General features: G+C 43.1%; 1 protein-coding gene across 1 annotated transcript in view; it reads left to right on the top strand.

The window, feature by feature from the left end:
• Positions 1–1,242: 1,242 nt before the first annotated feature.
• GABRB3 (gamma-aminobutyric acid type A receptor subunit beta3) overlaps positions 1,243–18,506 on the top strand; it is a 136,705-nt gene continuing 119,441 nt past the window's right edge. The window contains exons 1-3 of the mRNA XM_061629413.1: positions 1,243–1,400; positions 1,724–1,815; positions 1,941–2,008. Coding sequence (XP_061485397.1) covers positions 1,321–1,400; positions 1,724–1,815; positions 1,941–2,008 — 240 coding nt within the window. The 5' untranslated portion in view covers positions 1,243–1,320. The remainder of the gene's footprint in view (positions 1,401–1,723; positions 1,816–1,940; positions 2,009–18,506) is intronic.

Below are 18,506 nucleotides of genomic sequence, written 5' to 3'. Positions count from 1 at the left end.
GCAGCAGCCAGATTGGCAACAGGGACCAGATGATTCGAACATATAAAACCGATTCTGGCCCACTTGCATTGGCTGCCTGTATGTTTCCAGGCTTGATTCAAGGTGCTGGTTTTAACCTATAAAGCCTTACATGGCTTAGGACCACAATACCGGATGGAACGCCTCTCTCGACACGAACCCACTGGTACACTATGCTGAACATCCAAGGCCCTCTTCCAGGTGCCTACTTGGAGGGAAGTTGGGAGGCTGGCAACAAGAGAGAGGGCCTTCTCAGTGGCAGCCCCTGAAATATAGAATGATTTCTGTGACAAGGTGTGCCTGGCGCCAACACTGTTATCTTTTCGGCACCAGGTCAAGACTTTCCTCTTCTCCCAGGCATTTTAGCATGTGTTTTTAAATTGCTTTTTTAAAAAATGTGTTTTGAAATTTGTATATTTGTTTTTAATGTTTTTAGTTGTTGTAAACCACCCAGAGAGCTTCGGCTATGGGGTGGTATACAAATGGAATAATAAATAAATAAATAAGTCAGCGCTGCAGGTGGTGCTCCTCACAGGGCCTAGTTCCTTGACTTTCAATCACTCCCTCGCTTCATCCCCCACTCAGGAGTTGGCTCCTCTGTGGAAGCTTCACCTGTGGCTGCTGCTGCCGTTTGTCCTACACCTTGGCGAGCAGTGCTCCCCCCCACCCCGCCCTGCTCGCGCTGAATGCGCACACGGAATTGGCACCGTAGCCAGCAGCAGCCTCGGTGGAGGCAGCAGTAGAGGCGTAGAGAAGGAAGAAAGAAAGGAAGGGGAGGCTACTGGTTCCTACAAGGGTGGCTGTAGCCTGGCCAAAGGCGTCCGGGCGTAAAGGCTCTGGGGCGCCTCCGTGGCATGGACGCTGTCCAGAGCCAAGCAGCATCTCGTCGGGGGAGAAGGAGGAGGCGGCGCCCGTCGGAGCGCCACGGCCGCAGCTCGCCAGTGTCCTGAGCGCCAAGTCCGAGCCCAAGCGCGGCGGGGAGCGTTCCCTCTCTGGGCGAGGCAGGCAGGCGACCGGGCGGGCTCCTCCTCTAGTGTGCGCGTGTGTGTGGGGGGGGTCAGGACGGAGGCGAGGAGTGGGGGCAGAACTGCCCTCAGTCTCTCGCTTGACGAGCTTCGCCACAGCCTCCTGTGTTGGGGGGGAGGGGAGGGGAGGGGGGAAGAGTCGGAGGAAAGGGAAGGGGACTGTCGCCTCCGCCTCTTCCTCAGCGGCTCTCGGGTAGCCGGAACCGCGCACGGCGGCAGCTGCTGCTGCTGCTGCTGCTGTGGCGGCGGCAGCGGCGAGGGAGCCCGGAGCGGAGGGATGTGGGGCTTTGGAGGAGCCAGGATCTTCGGCATCTTCTCCGCTCCCGTCCTGGTGGCCGTGGTCTGTTGCGCCCAGAGGTAGGAGCGGCGCCCGGAGGGGAGGGGAGGGGACACAGGAAGCGAGAGCTGCGTCTTGCTGAGGAACCAAAACTGACCAGAGCTTTACTGCCCCCCTCTCGACCTCGTTCCCTGCCTTGCCCCTGCCTTACTCCTCGGACGCTTCTTGAGCTTCCTTCCTTCCTTCCTTCCTTTTTATTGTTGTTGATTTGCATCTCTTTCCCATATCGCCACTTCACTAAAAAAAAAAAAATCCTCCACGTTCTTTTCGGACTTTCCTTATCCCCTCACCCATTTCTCCCCCCCCTTTCCAATTTCCCCCTCAAACTCCTCCTTTTCCACAGTGTGAGCGATCATGGGAACATGTCCTTCGTGAAAGAAACGGTGGACAAATTGTTGAAAGGCTACGACATTCGCCTCAGACCGGATTTTGGAGGTGAGGACCGTCCTGTGTAGGTCTGTGTGTGTGTGTTTTGGAGGGGGGGTTGTCTTGAGAGGGGGGAAAAACCATGCTGCTAGCAACTGTGTGCCCAAGTGATTCCACCTCATGTTCTTCATTAGGCCCCCCAGTGAATGTCGGGATGAACATAGATATTGCCAGTATCGACATGGTGTCTGAAGTCAACATGGTGAGTAGGTCTCTGGTGACTTCAGTGTGGGCATGGTTGGGGGTCTTGCTATTATGAATGTAAGGCTTGTTGAATGGTTCTGAATCTTGGGTTTGGTCATGAACTCCAGAGGCAGTGTAATGGGGGAGGTGCTGGGATGTGTCATGGGGGGAGGGGAGCGATGTGGAAGATGAGGCCCTTTCACCAGGAGAGCAGAGACCTGGAGATGAAAGCTTTAGTAGGGTACCAACCTTACGTCCTTCACCTGGGTTGAAAGTTCTGACGTGTGCCTGAAACAGTTATTAATCATGGGTATTTTTTGCCAGAGGGGACCCTAGCTCTCCCCTTTTATATATTGTGCCTCCTTAAAGATGTTTTATGATGTTACTCTTTACTGCTGGGCCCCTTGTTGATTTGAGAATTTGCAATGCAGCAAAAGGAAATAATGCTGGCATGGGTGTGCCATACACAGTTAGCACTTGAATGTGGGTGTTCAGTTGATGGCAGCAGAGTAGACTGCATGCTGAAGGGAATATAGCCAGATTTAAAGTGCTGTCTCAGGTGCTGAAAGGGAACTTCTGGTTGCCCAGATGCATCTATTATTCCTAATGCTTGTTGAGATTGCAGATGTCACCCTAATCAGAGTTTTAAAAGTGTACTGCTTTTATTGTGTGTGAAAGAGGCATTGCACTGACTAAATCATGACCTGGTTCCATTTAAAAACCCATTGCTTCTTGTCACCCATTCTATAGTGTGTAACATTTCAAATAATATGTGCATATATATTGAACAAAGTAGCAAACATGTGGCCTTGCCAGCATAGTGAGCTGTGTTCATTTTAAGTTAACTTCACTTTAATTATCTGGTAAACTCTTTTGGTGTAGCACAACTTAGGCTGCATCCTGTACCCACTTACCTGGGAGTAAACCCAAATGAAGTTAATGGGACTTACTTCTGAGTAGACATGTATAGCTTTGCACTATGTATCTCTTACTTTAAATCACATTATGGGAGAGATCTCACTAACAGCCAGGAAAACTTTCTTTCCAATAACAAATAGGACATATGTACAACACTATGTATCTTGCTTTACAGTTCTAAATATATTTTGTTGAAATACTTCATTTAGAAAAAGTGATATCTGGAAGACTTCATATACAAACTATATCAAATATATATAAAAATTTCCAAGTTAGTATAAACATATTTTCCTAATTGGAATTTGGCTCTTATTTATACAGATTTTTTTAAATAAGCATGTTGAGTGTTCTGCTACTTGGAAGTAATCTAAGTAGAAAATGTATATGATGTTTTCAAGAATAAACATATTAGAGTAAAGATACAGCAACTGGAACATTTTTTAAGATTCTTCCGGTAACACAATCTATTACACAACTGGATAAAATATTTAGTATTTTGTTGTTGTTATGCTTTATCAAGTTTAGAATGTGTTGTGTATATTGTAGTTATTTGCCCCAACAGATGCCGTATTTGTAATACAACTATGATTAGAATAAAATGCTGTTTTAGTGTTCGGTTGTTTAGAAAATATCATCTTAAAAAGTGTGCAGAAGAAACAGCTTGATTAAAAATGAGCATATGAATTGTTACTGAGATGTTAAAGACATTACAGTTATTTATTATTGAATCTGATTTTTCTGTATCCCAGAATGATTTTGAGTTTCAGGTTTATTAAGATTAAAAGTTACTTGTGTTTGTATAGTTCTTTAGAGATATATAACAGTCTGAAATAATATAGGAGGCAGGCATTTTTATTTCCTGACCTCAGATGTGACACTGGTTTTTAATATAGTATTCCATTACTTATTAATTACTTACTTATCTACCTTGGTAAAATATAAATCATGGTCTCTTTTTAATGCTGTTTTATACTTAACACCCTGATCCTAGACATGTTTTCTTAGGGATAGGGACCCTTTTGGATGTGATGGTGAACATAAGAAACAAGAAACACAAAACAGTTGCACTTCCTGTCCCCCTACATGTTATCACATTAGAAACAGTTCCCCATTCTAATGGGCAATATCCAGTGTTGATCATATGCAGAGCAGATCTGTTGAAATCAATATGTGTACCCTGGGTATGATCAATATTGGTTATTGCGCATTGATTATAATCAGTCTCATTTCCAAGTAATGTAAGTATTTGTAGGGCTGCATTCTAAGGCTGTGACAGCTTAACCTAGTTTATACACTTCATTTTGAGTAGGTGTTTACTGTTTTTCAACTTCAGGAAATGCTGGTGTATATTTTCAGAGTGTTTTCTTTAAGAGTTGTTGGCAGAAAATAGCAGAGGAAGCTCCAAATGAAATTAACAAGGAAGTGGAACACACAAGAGTAATTGTTTTGAGATAAAATGCAAAGTTAAAACAGATGTTCTGTACCCTCAGTTACTGTCAAATCAGGGCAGAATTAGATGTTATCCCAGCAGACACATGGTCCCAACCCTGTATTTTGCTGAGATAATGGGAATTCTGAAACAAGAACTTCCAGAGGGGCAGCCGGGTTAGTCTCTTACAGCAAGAAAAACAAAGCATCTTATGGCACCTTGAAGACTACCAAATTTATTATGGTATAAGCTTTCATAGACCACAGTTCACTTCATCAGATGCATCGCATATTATCCTGAGTTGCAGATGCAGGTAAACAGGGGGGGGGGGAGGGAGATTGTAGACAGTGAGGTCAGAAAGAAATGAAATTCAGGAAAGTGAATAGTCACTGTTAATAAATACCACCATCTGTACTTTTCTGCATTTCATGTCCATCATAATTTGTTAGTTCTTAATGTGTCATAAGACTCTGTTGTTTCTGGAGGAAGAAAGCAGTTGGAACTAGAAAAGAAGTATTGTGTGGGAGGGGTACTGACACCTTCCTAAGTACATCAATTCATACTTGCAAATGTCCTGCTCAAAGCTACTTTATTTTTTTCCTAGCTGGGGAAAGAATGGAATGCTTCCAGGATCAGGGTAGGATTTTCAGGGGTGACACTAGCTGCTCCTGCTAAATTCTTAAGCAGGATGTGATGAAAACAGCCAGCCTCTGGTAAATGAGATCTTCCATGAAAATTAGTCGGGAACAGAATTTCTTTTCGATTGGCATAGTCATAGTTCAGTTGGCTTTATGTGGCCTAAATTTACTGCTTCAATCGGATATGAGAAAATGTTGCCTACATTGCTCCCCAGAATATTTGCAGAGTGGGAGAAGTTAGGGTTAGCGCTAGCACAATGGGGTTTGCCCCCTCTCTGTGCCTCATGCCATCCCCAGATCTGCTGGGTTGGGAAAATGCCCAGAACAGATTTTAGAGGGTGCACAGGGGGGAGGGGGGAGGGGGGGGAGGGGGAGATGGTTCCATTGCATAAAGAGAAATTCAGTTGTGCTAATGAAACAATTGCCTTAGCTCTGTGTTGAAAACAACTCTCTTTCTCAAAGTGCTTATATTGAAAAAAAATATTTTTAAGGTTGTATCTCCATATGCCTTGTGTTTGATCACATATATTCATCAGTGAATCTAGAAATATTGCAGGATTCTGATTTATTAGGCCATGTCACATGATGAATGGGATGTTTAAAATAAACAGTTTAAGTAACCAATACAAGCATGACAGGCACACAACATATATTCCGTCTAGTCTGGTACCCAGTTAATTTATTATCCTAAGAATCCCCTCACAGTTACAGATATGGCTTGAAATGTCTTGTGTAAATGGCTATCATCTTTATGTTATATGTTCTGATTCTTGACACACAGGTTGGAGCCCATGGGCTCACTACAGAGCAGGGCTTATGGTAATGTTCTCAAAGAAACAATGGCTGGCATTTAATTTTTGCACACCCTATTATGCATACAATTGATCTGGATTTTTTCAGAAAATAGCAACATGCCGGTCATGGCTAGGAGATGGCCTATCACACAGTTCAGTATCTAAGATGCTGTTGCTGGGTGTGAGAGAAGTTAATCTGAGAATGCAATACAGGGTGTAGGCTCTTCATGCCCATTCTGCTGTGATAGCCACCATATTGGATTGTAGAAAGAGATGCAGTGAGAGTTCCCCAAGCCTGTAATAGGCGTCAGGGACCATAGTTTCAGAGGGAGAGAATGAAACCATGTGGAAATAACCAAAGCCATGTAATTCCAAGAAAATACTGTGATTTTTAAATTTTAACCTTAGTAATTATTACAGCATTTCAGGTACCCTCTTTAAACCTGGTAGTGGTAATGATACTAATTTATTTGATTTAAACCTAGACATTGGAATCAGCTTTTGCATAATTGGTCTATTAAAATTTAAACTCTACCTTAAAGATAGAGGATTAAAATTTGAATGTATTCAAATAAATCAAATTTCTAGAATTATTTTATTATACTAACTTATAGGCAGCACATAATTTAACTCTCAGTTACATTATAGGCATTGTTAATAGTATTGCTGCATATTCTTGGGTTTTTTTTAATCTGTCTGTTATAAAGCTGCAGATGCAAACTTCAGTTCAGTAAAATGCTACTTTATGAAGTTCCAGATGCTCAAAGGGAATTTATCTGTATTGTTAAATTGTGCCTCCATATTTCCAAACAGAAATGTTTCCAAACGTTTTCTCTTGAATTGCCTGTTTCTGGGGATGAATTACAGAGTAAGGTGTTGTAGAGAAAAGTATTTGGAATGGGTCTATACTAATTGTATTCACTTGAGGTTTTTCTCCTCTAAAATGTGTCCAGAACAGAGCTTGGAAAAGTTACTTTTTTGAACTGCAACTCCCATCAGCCCAATTCAGTGGCCATGTTGGCTGTGGCTGATGGGAGTTGTAGTTCAAAAAAGTAACTTTTCCAAGCTCTGGTCCAGAATTATACTGAACATCTGCTGGTGATCAAAAGGGAGCTTTAAGTGGCAATCCTGGCCTTGCAAGCTTCTCTGCAATACTTCTCAAGTTTCTTTACATGTTAGTAATACCCTAACTATGTGCGAGTCAGCTGATGATTGTGGGGTCCAGCAGCCTGGACAAAGCTTTTGTTACTCCTCTAGCTGCATCATCAAAAGATCCAGATAGTACCTTGTTATTTGCTGGTCCCTGTCCTGTTTCAATCTCCCCACTGATCCAAAATGGTGATTAGACATCAGATTATGCTTCTGGATGTCTCCTTCCTTTTTCAGGTTTAAGAAATTAAAAGGTGGCCTTGAGAATACTAATGCATTCATTTCTGAGTAAATGCAGCCTGAGAGGTACATTCAATAACCAATATAAAATTGAACACAATTAAGGTTTGCAAAAGCAGGGTTGCTTTGCAGTTGAAAATCAATTCTTAGTAGCTGGTTTAATTTACTGTATCTAAGAACAGCTTGCTTAGAATCCTTTGAAGACCACACCTATGTCTATACGATGAATGTGCTTCCCAATCTATACCCGAGTGAACATACAGAACATATATATTAGTCAAGAATTTCTCAATACACTAAACTGCAATAACTTGGTGCCACTAATTTTGGCAGTGGTGAAAATTTAGGAAAATTTAGATGCACTGTGTCATTTCATTCCCCCAGTGAGTCTGTCTTTAGCAAAAGAGTCTTAATTTGGGAAAGAAGGCACTTCTACATTTGCTAGCTTCAACCAGGTAAGGCTGACTTTTTACACAGCCTGGCACTGAAGACTCAGGAGAGCTGTTCACAGTTATCTGAGCAAAGTCTTTTCTATAAATTTAGTGAGGATAGTTGGGTTAAGTTGGGTTAAGGTTAGGTTAAGATGCAAGATCTGGCAAATCTAGACCAATCAGACTCATGGTGTAGCTATGTACTCATGACAAACATATATAATCATCTTTCTTATACTTTCCAAGGCAAGCTGCTGTGCTGTTATGATTCTGGTTAGTTCTATTGGTCACATTAAAAATAGAAACAATCAAATAACATCAAAGGTGTCCACATTCTTGATTTATTTTCAGCATTTTTATCCCACCCTTTCACCTGAAAGTTGCAAGGTGGGTTAGAACATATTACAATATACAATAAATTAATCACATGTATAAATTAATACTAAAAACTTCTTAAAAACAGTACTTCATCCAATAAAAAGTTACCTCTGACATATGAACATAAAACAGCTATAATACTCTCCTATCACCCCAAGGCCAGGCAAAATAAAAATGTTTTAACCTGCACTGAAACCAAATGAGCATGGGAGGTCACTTGATCTCAAAGGGGGAAAAATTCCAAACTCGGGGTACCAGTGCCCAGAAGGGCTTACTCAGAGTTTCAGTCAAATGGACCTCCATTACCCATGGCACAACTTATAGAGCATCCCAAGTGAATCCCAAGTCATGGGCAGAATGGTATCGAGAGAGGTGCTTTTTCAGGTAGATGGTAGCATTCTGCATCAACTGCAGTCTCTGAACTGTCTTCAAGGGAACCCCAAGACCCACACAGAGCTCATTACAATAGTCAAGTAGGGAAGTTACTAGAACAGGCTCTCCCTATTCAGGAACATTTAGGGCTCATCCAAACGGAGCGGGATAATCCACGTTTTCCATATCCGGTTCATCATCTGACAGTCCTCACTTTGCCTGTTTGTTCGCTTTCCCAATAAAAAAACCTGCTTTTTTTTGCACCCACATGTAGCGAGAGGACCCGTACTTCTTCTCGCTTTTTCCCAGCTCCGCCCATAACACTCCCCCCATCAGCCAATTGGTCCGCAAAAATATGACGTATGCTCCTCTCTCCCTTTGCAATGAAGCACAACAAGGCACATGCGCTTGAACATACGAGCGCGAAAGTTTGAATTTCCTGATGGTTTGGTAGTAGTGGCTGTAATGGAGTTCCTTGTCGCTCACCATTCTGGAGCAGCGCCGGTGGGGTGTGTGTCTCCAGGTGCCCCTGACCATCCAGGGGGATTGTGGGCAGTGCAAGGGATCAGCGCTTGTAATTGCCGGGCGAATCCCCCCGTAACCCTTGGGCTCATTCAATGCAGGGTTCAGCCCCGGACCGTTATGCTGCTCGGCGGTAGGAATGCTGCCCCTGAGGGAAGCAAACAGCCCCCCCCCATGGGTGGCCGCTCTTGGCTCAGGCAGGGAATGCGGGCAAATAGCCCCGCGTGCTGCTCTGTCAATCTGCGCGGAAGCAGCCAGCACAGGCTTTGCGGTGTTCCCTCTGACAAAAGAAACATGCAAACCACTTATATGCCTATAATTCCTGTATTTTTGTTTGTTTGTATTTACGATATTCCGCAAAACCGACTGTATGCTTTTCTACCTTTATGCATATTAACGTTTCTGGAGATACACATGATTGCAATTCCACTTATTTCTCCAGAACAGCAAGTAATGATGTGTCATGTCTAGGAAGGTAGATCACCAGTCTCTATGGTTGCGGGTGGCTGAGATGCTCTAGCAAACCACTTATATGCCAATAATTCCTGTGGGTTTTTTTGCTTGTATTTGGGATATTTTGCAAAAGCCACTGTATGCTTTTCAGCTCAGCTGGGCTGCTGAGAACCTGCAGGCTGTGGTTGAAATTGACAAGACTCAAAGAGAGTAGCTTTGCAGGCAGGAAAGCGAAATTGACTAAGGGTGTGTGAGTGTCTGTAATCCAAGAGGAAAGCCTCTATTTTTCTTCTCCCCCCCCCTCGACTCTGGATGCCTGGAAGCAAAGACCAATACGTTCAAGAAGGGCATTTGATAGGGGGGTGAGGGGTGGGAGGTGGAGGTTAGGCAAAGATAAATATTTTCTCCCTTGAAAAAGTTTACAAACAACCACAATTGCAGATCTCACCCTGAGCGGCTGCCCACTTTGCAGGCTGGCTAAAAATTAACCGCTGTTGCTGCTTCTGAGCACAAATGCGTTTTTTTGCATCTGCACAGTAGAAGTTGCACGGGGGCCCCCAACACCACACCATTGCTCTGATAGCTTCCTTTTTCCCGGGCTTTCCCCAGACATTCGTGCACATGTGCAACAGTGGAAATAGGTGATTGGCTGAGAATGAGGGAAGGGATATGGGGAACCGCCCAAGAACCGCCCATCAACCGCCCACAGCTGTAAAGTCCGCGGTATTGCATCTGAGCACCTGAAGGTACAGCGGATGATTCCCTGTTTAAAAAAGCAAATCGCACGATTTGCGGTATTGCAGGAGTGGATTTAACCACACGAAAATGTGCAAAAGTGCGCGGCGTCATATGGATGACTGAAAAATAATGAAAACACAAAGCGATCATGTCACACATTTTACAGTCGTCTGGATGAGCCCTTAGTGAACCAGCCAGAGCTGGCAGTAGATATTCTATGGCACTGCAGCTACTTTTATCTCCAATAACAATGTGGAATACAGGAGTAAGTCAAGACTACATATTTGCGCCTTTATGGGCAGCTCAACCCCATCCAGAATAAGTTTTGAATCGAATTCCCAGACCCAGGAACCACCAATCCTCAGTACCTCCATTTGTCAGGATACAATTTCACCTTATTGACCCCTCTCCCATCCATCCTCTCACTGCCTGCAGGCACCATTTCAGCACCTGAATAGCTTCACCTCTTTCAAATGGAAAATAGAGATACAGCTGAATGTCAACAGCGTACTGACCACCTATCCATCCTCCCCTCTTCCTTACTCTAGCTCACATAATAGAGAATAGAATGGAGAGAAACATTAACATTAAGTTAGGAGGATACCAGAACACGTAGCCAGCTATAGTAAGGATGAAAAAGAAGCAACGGTTAATTATGGAAGAAGAAATAGAAGAAAACTGAAAATGGGAGAAAGGTAAAAAAGATGTGCAGCAAAAAAGGAACTCTGGTAACATATACAGCTGCTACTTGAAAAGATAGCTAAAACCATGCTATATAGCCATGAACTTATGATGAGTGTCTTGCTGATTATAAGTAACTTTTCTTCCTTAGTGCAAACCTACAGCATATTGCTAACCCAGAGCTTCACTGAAGGGAACATTTGGAGATTTCCATTATTACAAGATAATGCTCTTGGCTACTGAAGCAGCTCTATGAATCCAAAACACCTGATGTTGAGAGAATACCCTAAGAATAGGAATGCATCCCAGGATCAAAGTATTAGAAATGAGATTTGGTGAAGAAGAGAAGACAATGTAGAATTAATTGAAGTTTTCAAGTCCTGTCCAAATTTTACAACTTTAGGGCATCTCCAAAACATGTGCACTAAATTGGCAATAGGTTCATGGCTACACCAACAGGCATCATTATTACTAAGGACAAGATGGTATAATTTGGTAGATCACCAATGTATTCTTAACAGCGTATTTGTTTGTATATCTCTATATGCCACAATGCTATATGTCTAAGGTAACTAAATTAATAGAAAAATGTTTTGTCTTCTGAATTGGAATACTTAAATCCAAATACCACCTTCCAGTTTGTTTAAAAGTAGTTATAAACTGCCCTGCCCCACCCCTCTGCCTTGACCTTTAAAGGAGGAGCTGTTGACTGGGAGGCATTGCTGCAGGGGAGAGACTGTGTTGGGACCAAAAGGGAGGGGTGAGCTTTTCCACCTGCCCTGCCCTTTGCCTCTGCCTGGACCCTTATAAGGAGGAATTGCTTCTGCTCTCCCTGACATCTTTTTGGGGACTGACCTTTGCCTTTTGGTAGGAACATGAATGTAGTTTAATTTTTTTTTGCAATGTTAAGGTTTTTTTAATTTAAATTTTTGAAGTTTTTTTTTCTTTTTGCTTCAATTATGCTTTGTATTTTCCTTTGTAAGCTACCTTAGGCAGGCTTTTTTGGTCAAAAGGCATCACTGAAATAAACTTAATATAACAAATATCACTATGGTGTACAATAAAAAAAACACTAGATCTGTGGGTTCTATTCAACTAAGCTCTACTGAGAGTAGACCCATTGAAATTAATGAATCTAGTGAGTCATATCTATTAAGTTCAATGAGTCTACTCTGAGTAAGATCAGCACTGAATACCTTTCTGTATTTCCAGATCCAAAAGCTGTAACACTCATAAAGTGATCACTTTTGATTCTGATGAATGTGGCCATATGTAACAAGCTAAATTTCTCAATACATTTGTGTATTTAGAATGTTAGAAATGGATAGATCATGTTAATCAAGAAGCCTTACAGAGATAAGTTCATAGTGTGAAGAATGTGGTTGGCTTAAAAGAGGATGGGTGAGGAGATTGCCACATCCGCTACCCAAACCATTGCTCGGAAGCATAGGAAGGGGAAGGCAAGCAGGCTGTTTTCATTTTGTTAAAGTCCTTGTCTGAAAGATTACAACAGTTGTGCTAAAAAAGTATAGCCACCTTTCTCCAGATTATTCTCTGTAATTCACTTCATATAGAAATCTGTTCTCAACATTTCAACAAATTACAGCAGCATCAAGAAACAGAATCTATGCAAGGAGGATATGAACAATTTGCAGATAGGGACTTGCATACTTAACAGCAGCTTGATTTTCAAGGGCTCTGGTCACTGGGAGCTGGAGCTGGGCTGCACAAAGGGCTTCTTGAAATTCTCCACCTTGTTTGTAGACAGAGGCATTGGGGGGGGGAACTATTTCATCAAACTTCTCCAGAGGAAGGAGAAATTCTTCCATCAAATTTTTAGGAATGGGGCTTACTATTAGCAGTGGTAGCTGCTTTCTTTTTTCCTGAGTTTGTTTGTTTGTTTTGTTGCCACTGCAAGTGGCTGGAGTGGCAACTGTGTTGGCAACTTGACCATTGATTTGCATCCTCCACAATGTCGTGGACATAGCATCATTCTGAGATAGTGTGAGGGGGAAATGGCAGCTGCTGAAAAGAAAAGAAAAAAGGTGAAACATATTCAGGGAAAATTCTGTACAGTGGTCTTTTCTAGGGGTAGCTGGTGAGAAAAAGAAAAGTCCCAGACATTTACTCAGAAAAAATGTCTTCTGAGAAATTTCCGTTCAGCTGTACTTGGAGCCCTGACTCTTGTAGAATCGCCAACTGTAAGACTTTATTTTCTCCAGTATAAGTGAATGGGTAAAATTCATTTTTACATGAAAAAGTAAAGAGCTGTATTTGTAAATATAGTTGCACTAAGATCTAAAACTGCCATCCGATGGGGACGAGAGTGGCAGGTATCCAACTGGAGGATTCACTGCATCACTATACTCGCATACCCTGCTCATCACTAATGTTGATTGTCCAGAAACTATCTACTTATTATTACCTATTTATAGAGCACATTTGATACAAGGTGCTTAATAATTTATTTAACTTCATTTATAGTCATCCTACCAGCAACCCTGTGCAATAGATCATTACTGTTACCATTTTACAGTTGTGAAACTGAGGCTGGTAGAACAATCCAAACTATAGGAAACCAGTGTAATTTATGCCATCATAAATTAAGCAAAAGTAAATTACCCCTATTCCAAACTCCTTTCAGGAGCAGGGCTACTATTGGCTGAGTCCTTCGCCCCCCAAACCTGGCAAAGGGAAGACAGGCCTTTAAAAATAGCATTTTACTTACATCACCCTTTTTGCCGGTGTGTGTAACTTCTGCTGTGTTGCTAGGTCATACTACCGGGCTTAAAGGAGTTTGGAATAGGGGAAAGTCTCCCCTGCCCCCATCCCGCCCCTGCCACATCCCTGGGACTCTCTTTTTCAGAACTGACCTTGGCCTTCTCTGAGTTGGCTTTGGCTGAACAAGGATGGGGGACGTCAGCTGGCTCAGCCAGAGATCCACTTATTCCAAATCCCTCTCATCCCGGTGGATCTTGGGTTTATATTGCTCCCTAAGAGATAATGATTTGCCCAAGGGCTCTGTGTAGTCTGTGGACCCACTCATGACAATTTCATGGACAAATCTAAATGCAATTTGTTAAAGAAACTGTACAGGTTTTGTAGTTGTTATCTATAAGGAGAAGTAATAGTTACAGGGATAAAATACTTTAATGCTGCCACTACCAAATATTTTCTAAATGTATATTGATAAAATGGTACCACTGGAGGGTTGTGAAATATCGAGCCACTGGATTGACACAAAAATAAATGTGGTATTTGAAAGCAGAGCATTTGTCTGTACACAAAGCCGGTGCCAGCTATGCCTGGGCCATTGGCAGAGCTTGGAAAAGTTACTTTTTTAAACTACAACTCACATCAGCCCAATCCAGTGGCCATGCTGGCTGGGGCTGGTTGGAGTTGGAGTTTAAAAAAGTAACTTTTGCAAGCTCTGGCCCTTGGGTACCACCTTGCCCTGGGCTTGCAGCACTGGAGTGCAACTCCTTGCACATCCCACCTACCTCTATCACTCCTGTAAATGAAGTGCACGCTGTGCGTGCATGTTTGCCATCAAACAAGATGGTGGCAGGGTGTCAGCCCCTTAGGGAAGCCTCTGTCTCCATCTTGGTTGATGGGAGGCATGCGCGCACAGCACACATGTCATTTACAAGAGTGATGGAGGTAGGTGGGGCATGTGTGGCTTGCACTAATTGTAGGGTGGGAGGTGTTTGGGAGCTCCCTCTTGGCGACCCGCAGCAGGGCCAGGAGCCAACACTACCACAGATCACAGAATGGGTGCACAACCCTCCTACCCTAAGGAGAGGCCCTCAGGGGGCAACTTTGGGCTGCAGGGGCCCTTGGCCAGGGCCTGGCTGCCAGCTGGCACTGGTCCTGTCTGTATAGATATTTCTTTGACTATACAGATCTAACTATCTAAAATTTCAGAGGAGAGATCTACTTCACTCTTTGTTGTTTTTATAAGCCCCATTGTATTTTCTAGTGTTGCCACCAAGACTCTGCTTAAGACCAAGTTTGAAGCAAATATGAGAATTCTTCCTCAGGTAAAACATGAGGACTTTAGAGGGAAGACAAAAAGAGTTTTGATGGGATTGGGAGGCACTGTTTTACTGTGGTTCCGGTCCTCTCTGATGGACAGGACGCAGAAAGTGATGCTGGGAGACTACTGCTCAACCCCCTGACCAGACAAAACTTAATCCAGACAAAATGGAAGTGTTGCTGGTCAAGGGGAAAACTGCCCCAGGGATAGGGTTGCAACCTATTCTGGATAGGGTTGCACTCCCCTTGAAGGAGCAGGTCCGCAGTTTGGGAGTCCTCCTGGATCCTGCCCTGCTGCTTGAATATCAGGTGGCTGCGGTAGCCAGGAGTGCTTCTAGCCAACTCAAACTGGTCTACCAGCTGCGTCTGTTCCTGGAAGCAGTTGACTTGGCCATAGTGACACATGCATTGGTGACATCGAGGCTTGATTACTGTAACACACTCTACGTGGGGCTGCCTTTGAAAACGGTTTGGAAATTGCAGTTGGTTCAAAATGCAGCAGCCAGAATGTTAACTGGAGCACAGTGCAGGGAGCATATCATCCCTGTGCTTTATCGACTCCACTGGCTCCCAATTTGTTTCCGTGCCCAATTCAAAGTGCTGGTTCTGACCTTTAAAGCCCTAAACGGCCTTGGACCAATATACCTAAGGGACTGCTTACGCCCATATGTACCTGCCTGGGATTTAAGATCATCTGCCTCTAGTCTCCTCTGCGTGCCTGGAATGAAAGATGTTAGACTGACAGGCACACGGGAGAGAGCCTTTTCAGCTGTGGCCCCCAAGCTTTGGAATTGCCAATCCCAAGAAGCCCACTCTGCTCCCTCCCTGATGGTTTTCCAGAGACTTCTGAAAATGACCCTGTTCCAGAGAGCCTTTGGGAAGGACTGAGGGTAGAGCCTGACACTGATTTTATGCCTTCTATGTTAATTTTTCCTTCTATAGTCCCTTCAGTACCACTCCCTATATGTGTGTGTGTGTGTGTGTGTGCGTGTGTGTGTAGTATTGTAATTGCATTTTATGTATTTTAATTTATTTTAATGTTTTTGTGATATCTATTGTGTACAATTTTTATTATGTACATGTTCAATTTTATTGTAAGCCACCCTGAGTGCCCTATTCTAGGGTAGAAGGGCGGGATAGAAATATTTTAAATAAATAAATAAAATTAACAACATTGCTTAGGGATGGTGTGTACATTCCTACATTTGAGCCAGGGCTTAGCTGTTGAACTTGTTTGCAATGAGTGCAGCCCGTGTGTGATGATGTTAGTTAAAAGTAGGTACATAAAGCATCTCCGGCATTTATTTCCATGCTATGCCTGTATATTTCATGCTCATAAATCAATAAATCATTAGCTATTGTTGTTTTAACATTTTCATGACAAAAATGAGCTAGATCTTGTATGCAGTAGCATCATCTAATTGATATGTTAACACTCAACCTTGACAGCAATGTTAGCAATATTTTAGGAGTCTGCCTTCTTGTTGGTACACCTACTGAGATTTCTGCTCAAGCCAGGTGTAAAATAAATGCATGATGATGCCAAAATATTAGTCACATTCCTTTTTAAATTGGCCATTTACTTAAAGATTAGCCTGGATACTGATTTCAGAATGTGGTTTACTAACATTTTATATGTTTATTGATAGTTATGGATAAGTTTAATCAAATCTCTACATTTCCATGTACCATGTATGCAGCTGCATTTGTAAAGCAGTAAAGTCATGCAGGTTGAGCCAACGTAACAGATATAATTCATTAATAGGCAAAAAACCTTGTGGTTTAAGAAAGTACCTATAGCCCACAGATATTTCTATCAAACTTTAAAAAGCAGGGAAATTGGACAGCTATAGTGAATGCACCAGGGGAGCAGGAGACCTGACCTCCTCTCTGAGATACTGGATTGCCCTACAAATTTGTCAAAATGCAAACACAATTAAGGTTGGTCTTTCACAGTCCAATCCACTTGCTGTGTAGCATATTGGTGGGGGGCAAAGGAAGGGGGAGGGGAGGGCAGGTTTGATCATTTGCATGCTTATAGAGTTCAATGTATTTACTTCCGTGCAATCATGCTTAAGATATGTAAAACTGACCATGGGGAGGAGCAAGGGGAGGGGGAGGAGGGGGGAAGGGGAAGGAGGGGATTGAAAGGGGATGGGGAGGGAGGGGCAAAGGGAAGGGAAGGGGCAAAAGGGAGGGGATAGGAGGGAGGAGAAGGGAGAGTGGGTTCGATCATTTGCATACTTTTTGAGTTCAATGGGATTTATTTCTGTGCAATCATGTTTGAAAATGGAAATGGACTGCCTTCAAATTGACCGGACTTATGGTGACCCTTTAAATAGGGTTTTCACGGTAAATGGTATTCAGATGTGGTTTTACCATTGCCTTCCTCTGAGGCTGAGAGGCAGTGACTGGCCCAAGGTCACCCAAGTGAGCTTCATGGCTGTGTGGGGATTCGAACCCTGGTCTCCCAGGTCGTAGGCCAACACTGACCTGGGGGAGGGGCAAGGAGGGGTGGGGAGGAGATTGGGTGGGTGGACACTGGGCAGAAGGGAATCCCCTTTCCTTTCCAAAAGGAAAACATTATGAACAGTATCATTGCTTTTCAGCATTTCCCCCACCTTTTTATTCTACAGCAGGCACATGTAGCCTCCCACCCAAATTTAAACCCAAGCTTTCCCTGGCCACATCCACACCAGGCCTTTATTTCACTTTGGAGAGTCATGGCTTCTCTCAAAGAATCCTGGGACATGTAGTTAGTGAAGGGTGCTGAGAGTTGCTAGGAGATGCCCTGTTCCCCTCACAAACCTTCAATCAGAGTGGCTGACTGTTAAACCACTCTGGCCACTGGAGCTCTGTCAGTGGAACAGGAGTCTCCTCTCAGCACCCTTCACAAACTACACTTCTCAGGATTCTCTGAGGGAAGCCATGACTGTCTCACGTGAAATCAAAGTCTGGTGTGGGTGTGGCCCCCTGATTAGGCAAGCCCAGCAGCTGTGAGTTTGGCTTTATTATATTAATTAAAAATCAGCCAGGCATTTTTTCTCTTTTATACTGCAGAAGATGAAGATCAGAGTATGGGGCAAGGTCAGTATTAGGATTGCAGGTACTCTGTGGCTGATTTTTAATGAATTTCAACAGATTAGTAGAACTCTGAGAGAAAAAGGTCCAAAAGGCGTTCAGGTTTTTTCTCTCTCTCTTTAGACTTTGAACTCTCAGTTCTTTCTGACTGTTTTGTGTATCGCCATGAAAATTGAGAGGGTTGTTAAGCAAGTGTTTCTGAGTTCAGGACTATAAGTTTTGTAAGGTTTTGTTTTGAAATGAGCTTATGGGAAGCATCAGAATGGCATGGGAGGTATTTTCAATGTAACGTTGCGGAATGTGAAAAATCCACGCTGGCTATAGTATACAGCCACTCTTGTGGCTGTATAATAACATAGTTTAATAAATACTGTATTAGAGAGTGTTAGGTCAAAACTAAAATTCTGAGCTGTCCGTTTAACCTTACTCACCTCGCGTTCACCCTGGGAAGAGTGAGGAGCTGAGTCACATGAACCCACTGCCAGAGACCCAGGAAATAATGACAACAAAGAACCTTTGACAAAGGGGACCCAAACCTGTCCAGCCAGATGCCTTCCAGAAATGGGAACCCTGTTTACTGAAAGGGGTTCAGATTATATACCCTCAAGGAGGGGCTACAGGTCAGGGGGATGAACATAAAGCATAAAAAAATTACATG

Source organism: Rhineura floridana, chromosome 5, assembly GCF_030035675.1.
Source record: "Rhineura floridana isolate rRhiFlo1 chromosome 5, rRhiFlo1.hap2, whole genome shotgun sequence".
Taxonomy (NCBI): domain Eukaryota; kingdom Metazoa; phylum Chordata; class Lepidosauria; order Squamata; family Rhineuridae; genus Rhineura; species Rhineura floridana.
The sequence above is the reverse complement of the archived record's forward strand: the minus strand, read 5'-3'. Positions and strand labels throughout refer to the sequence as shown.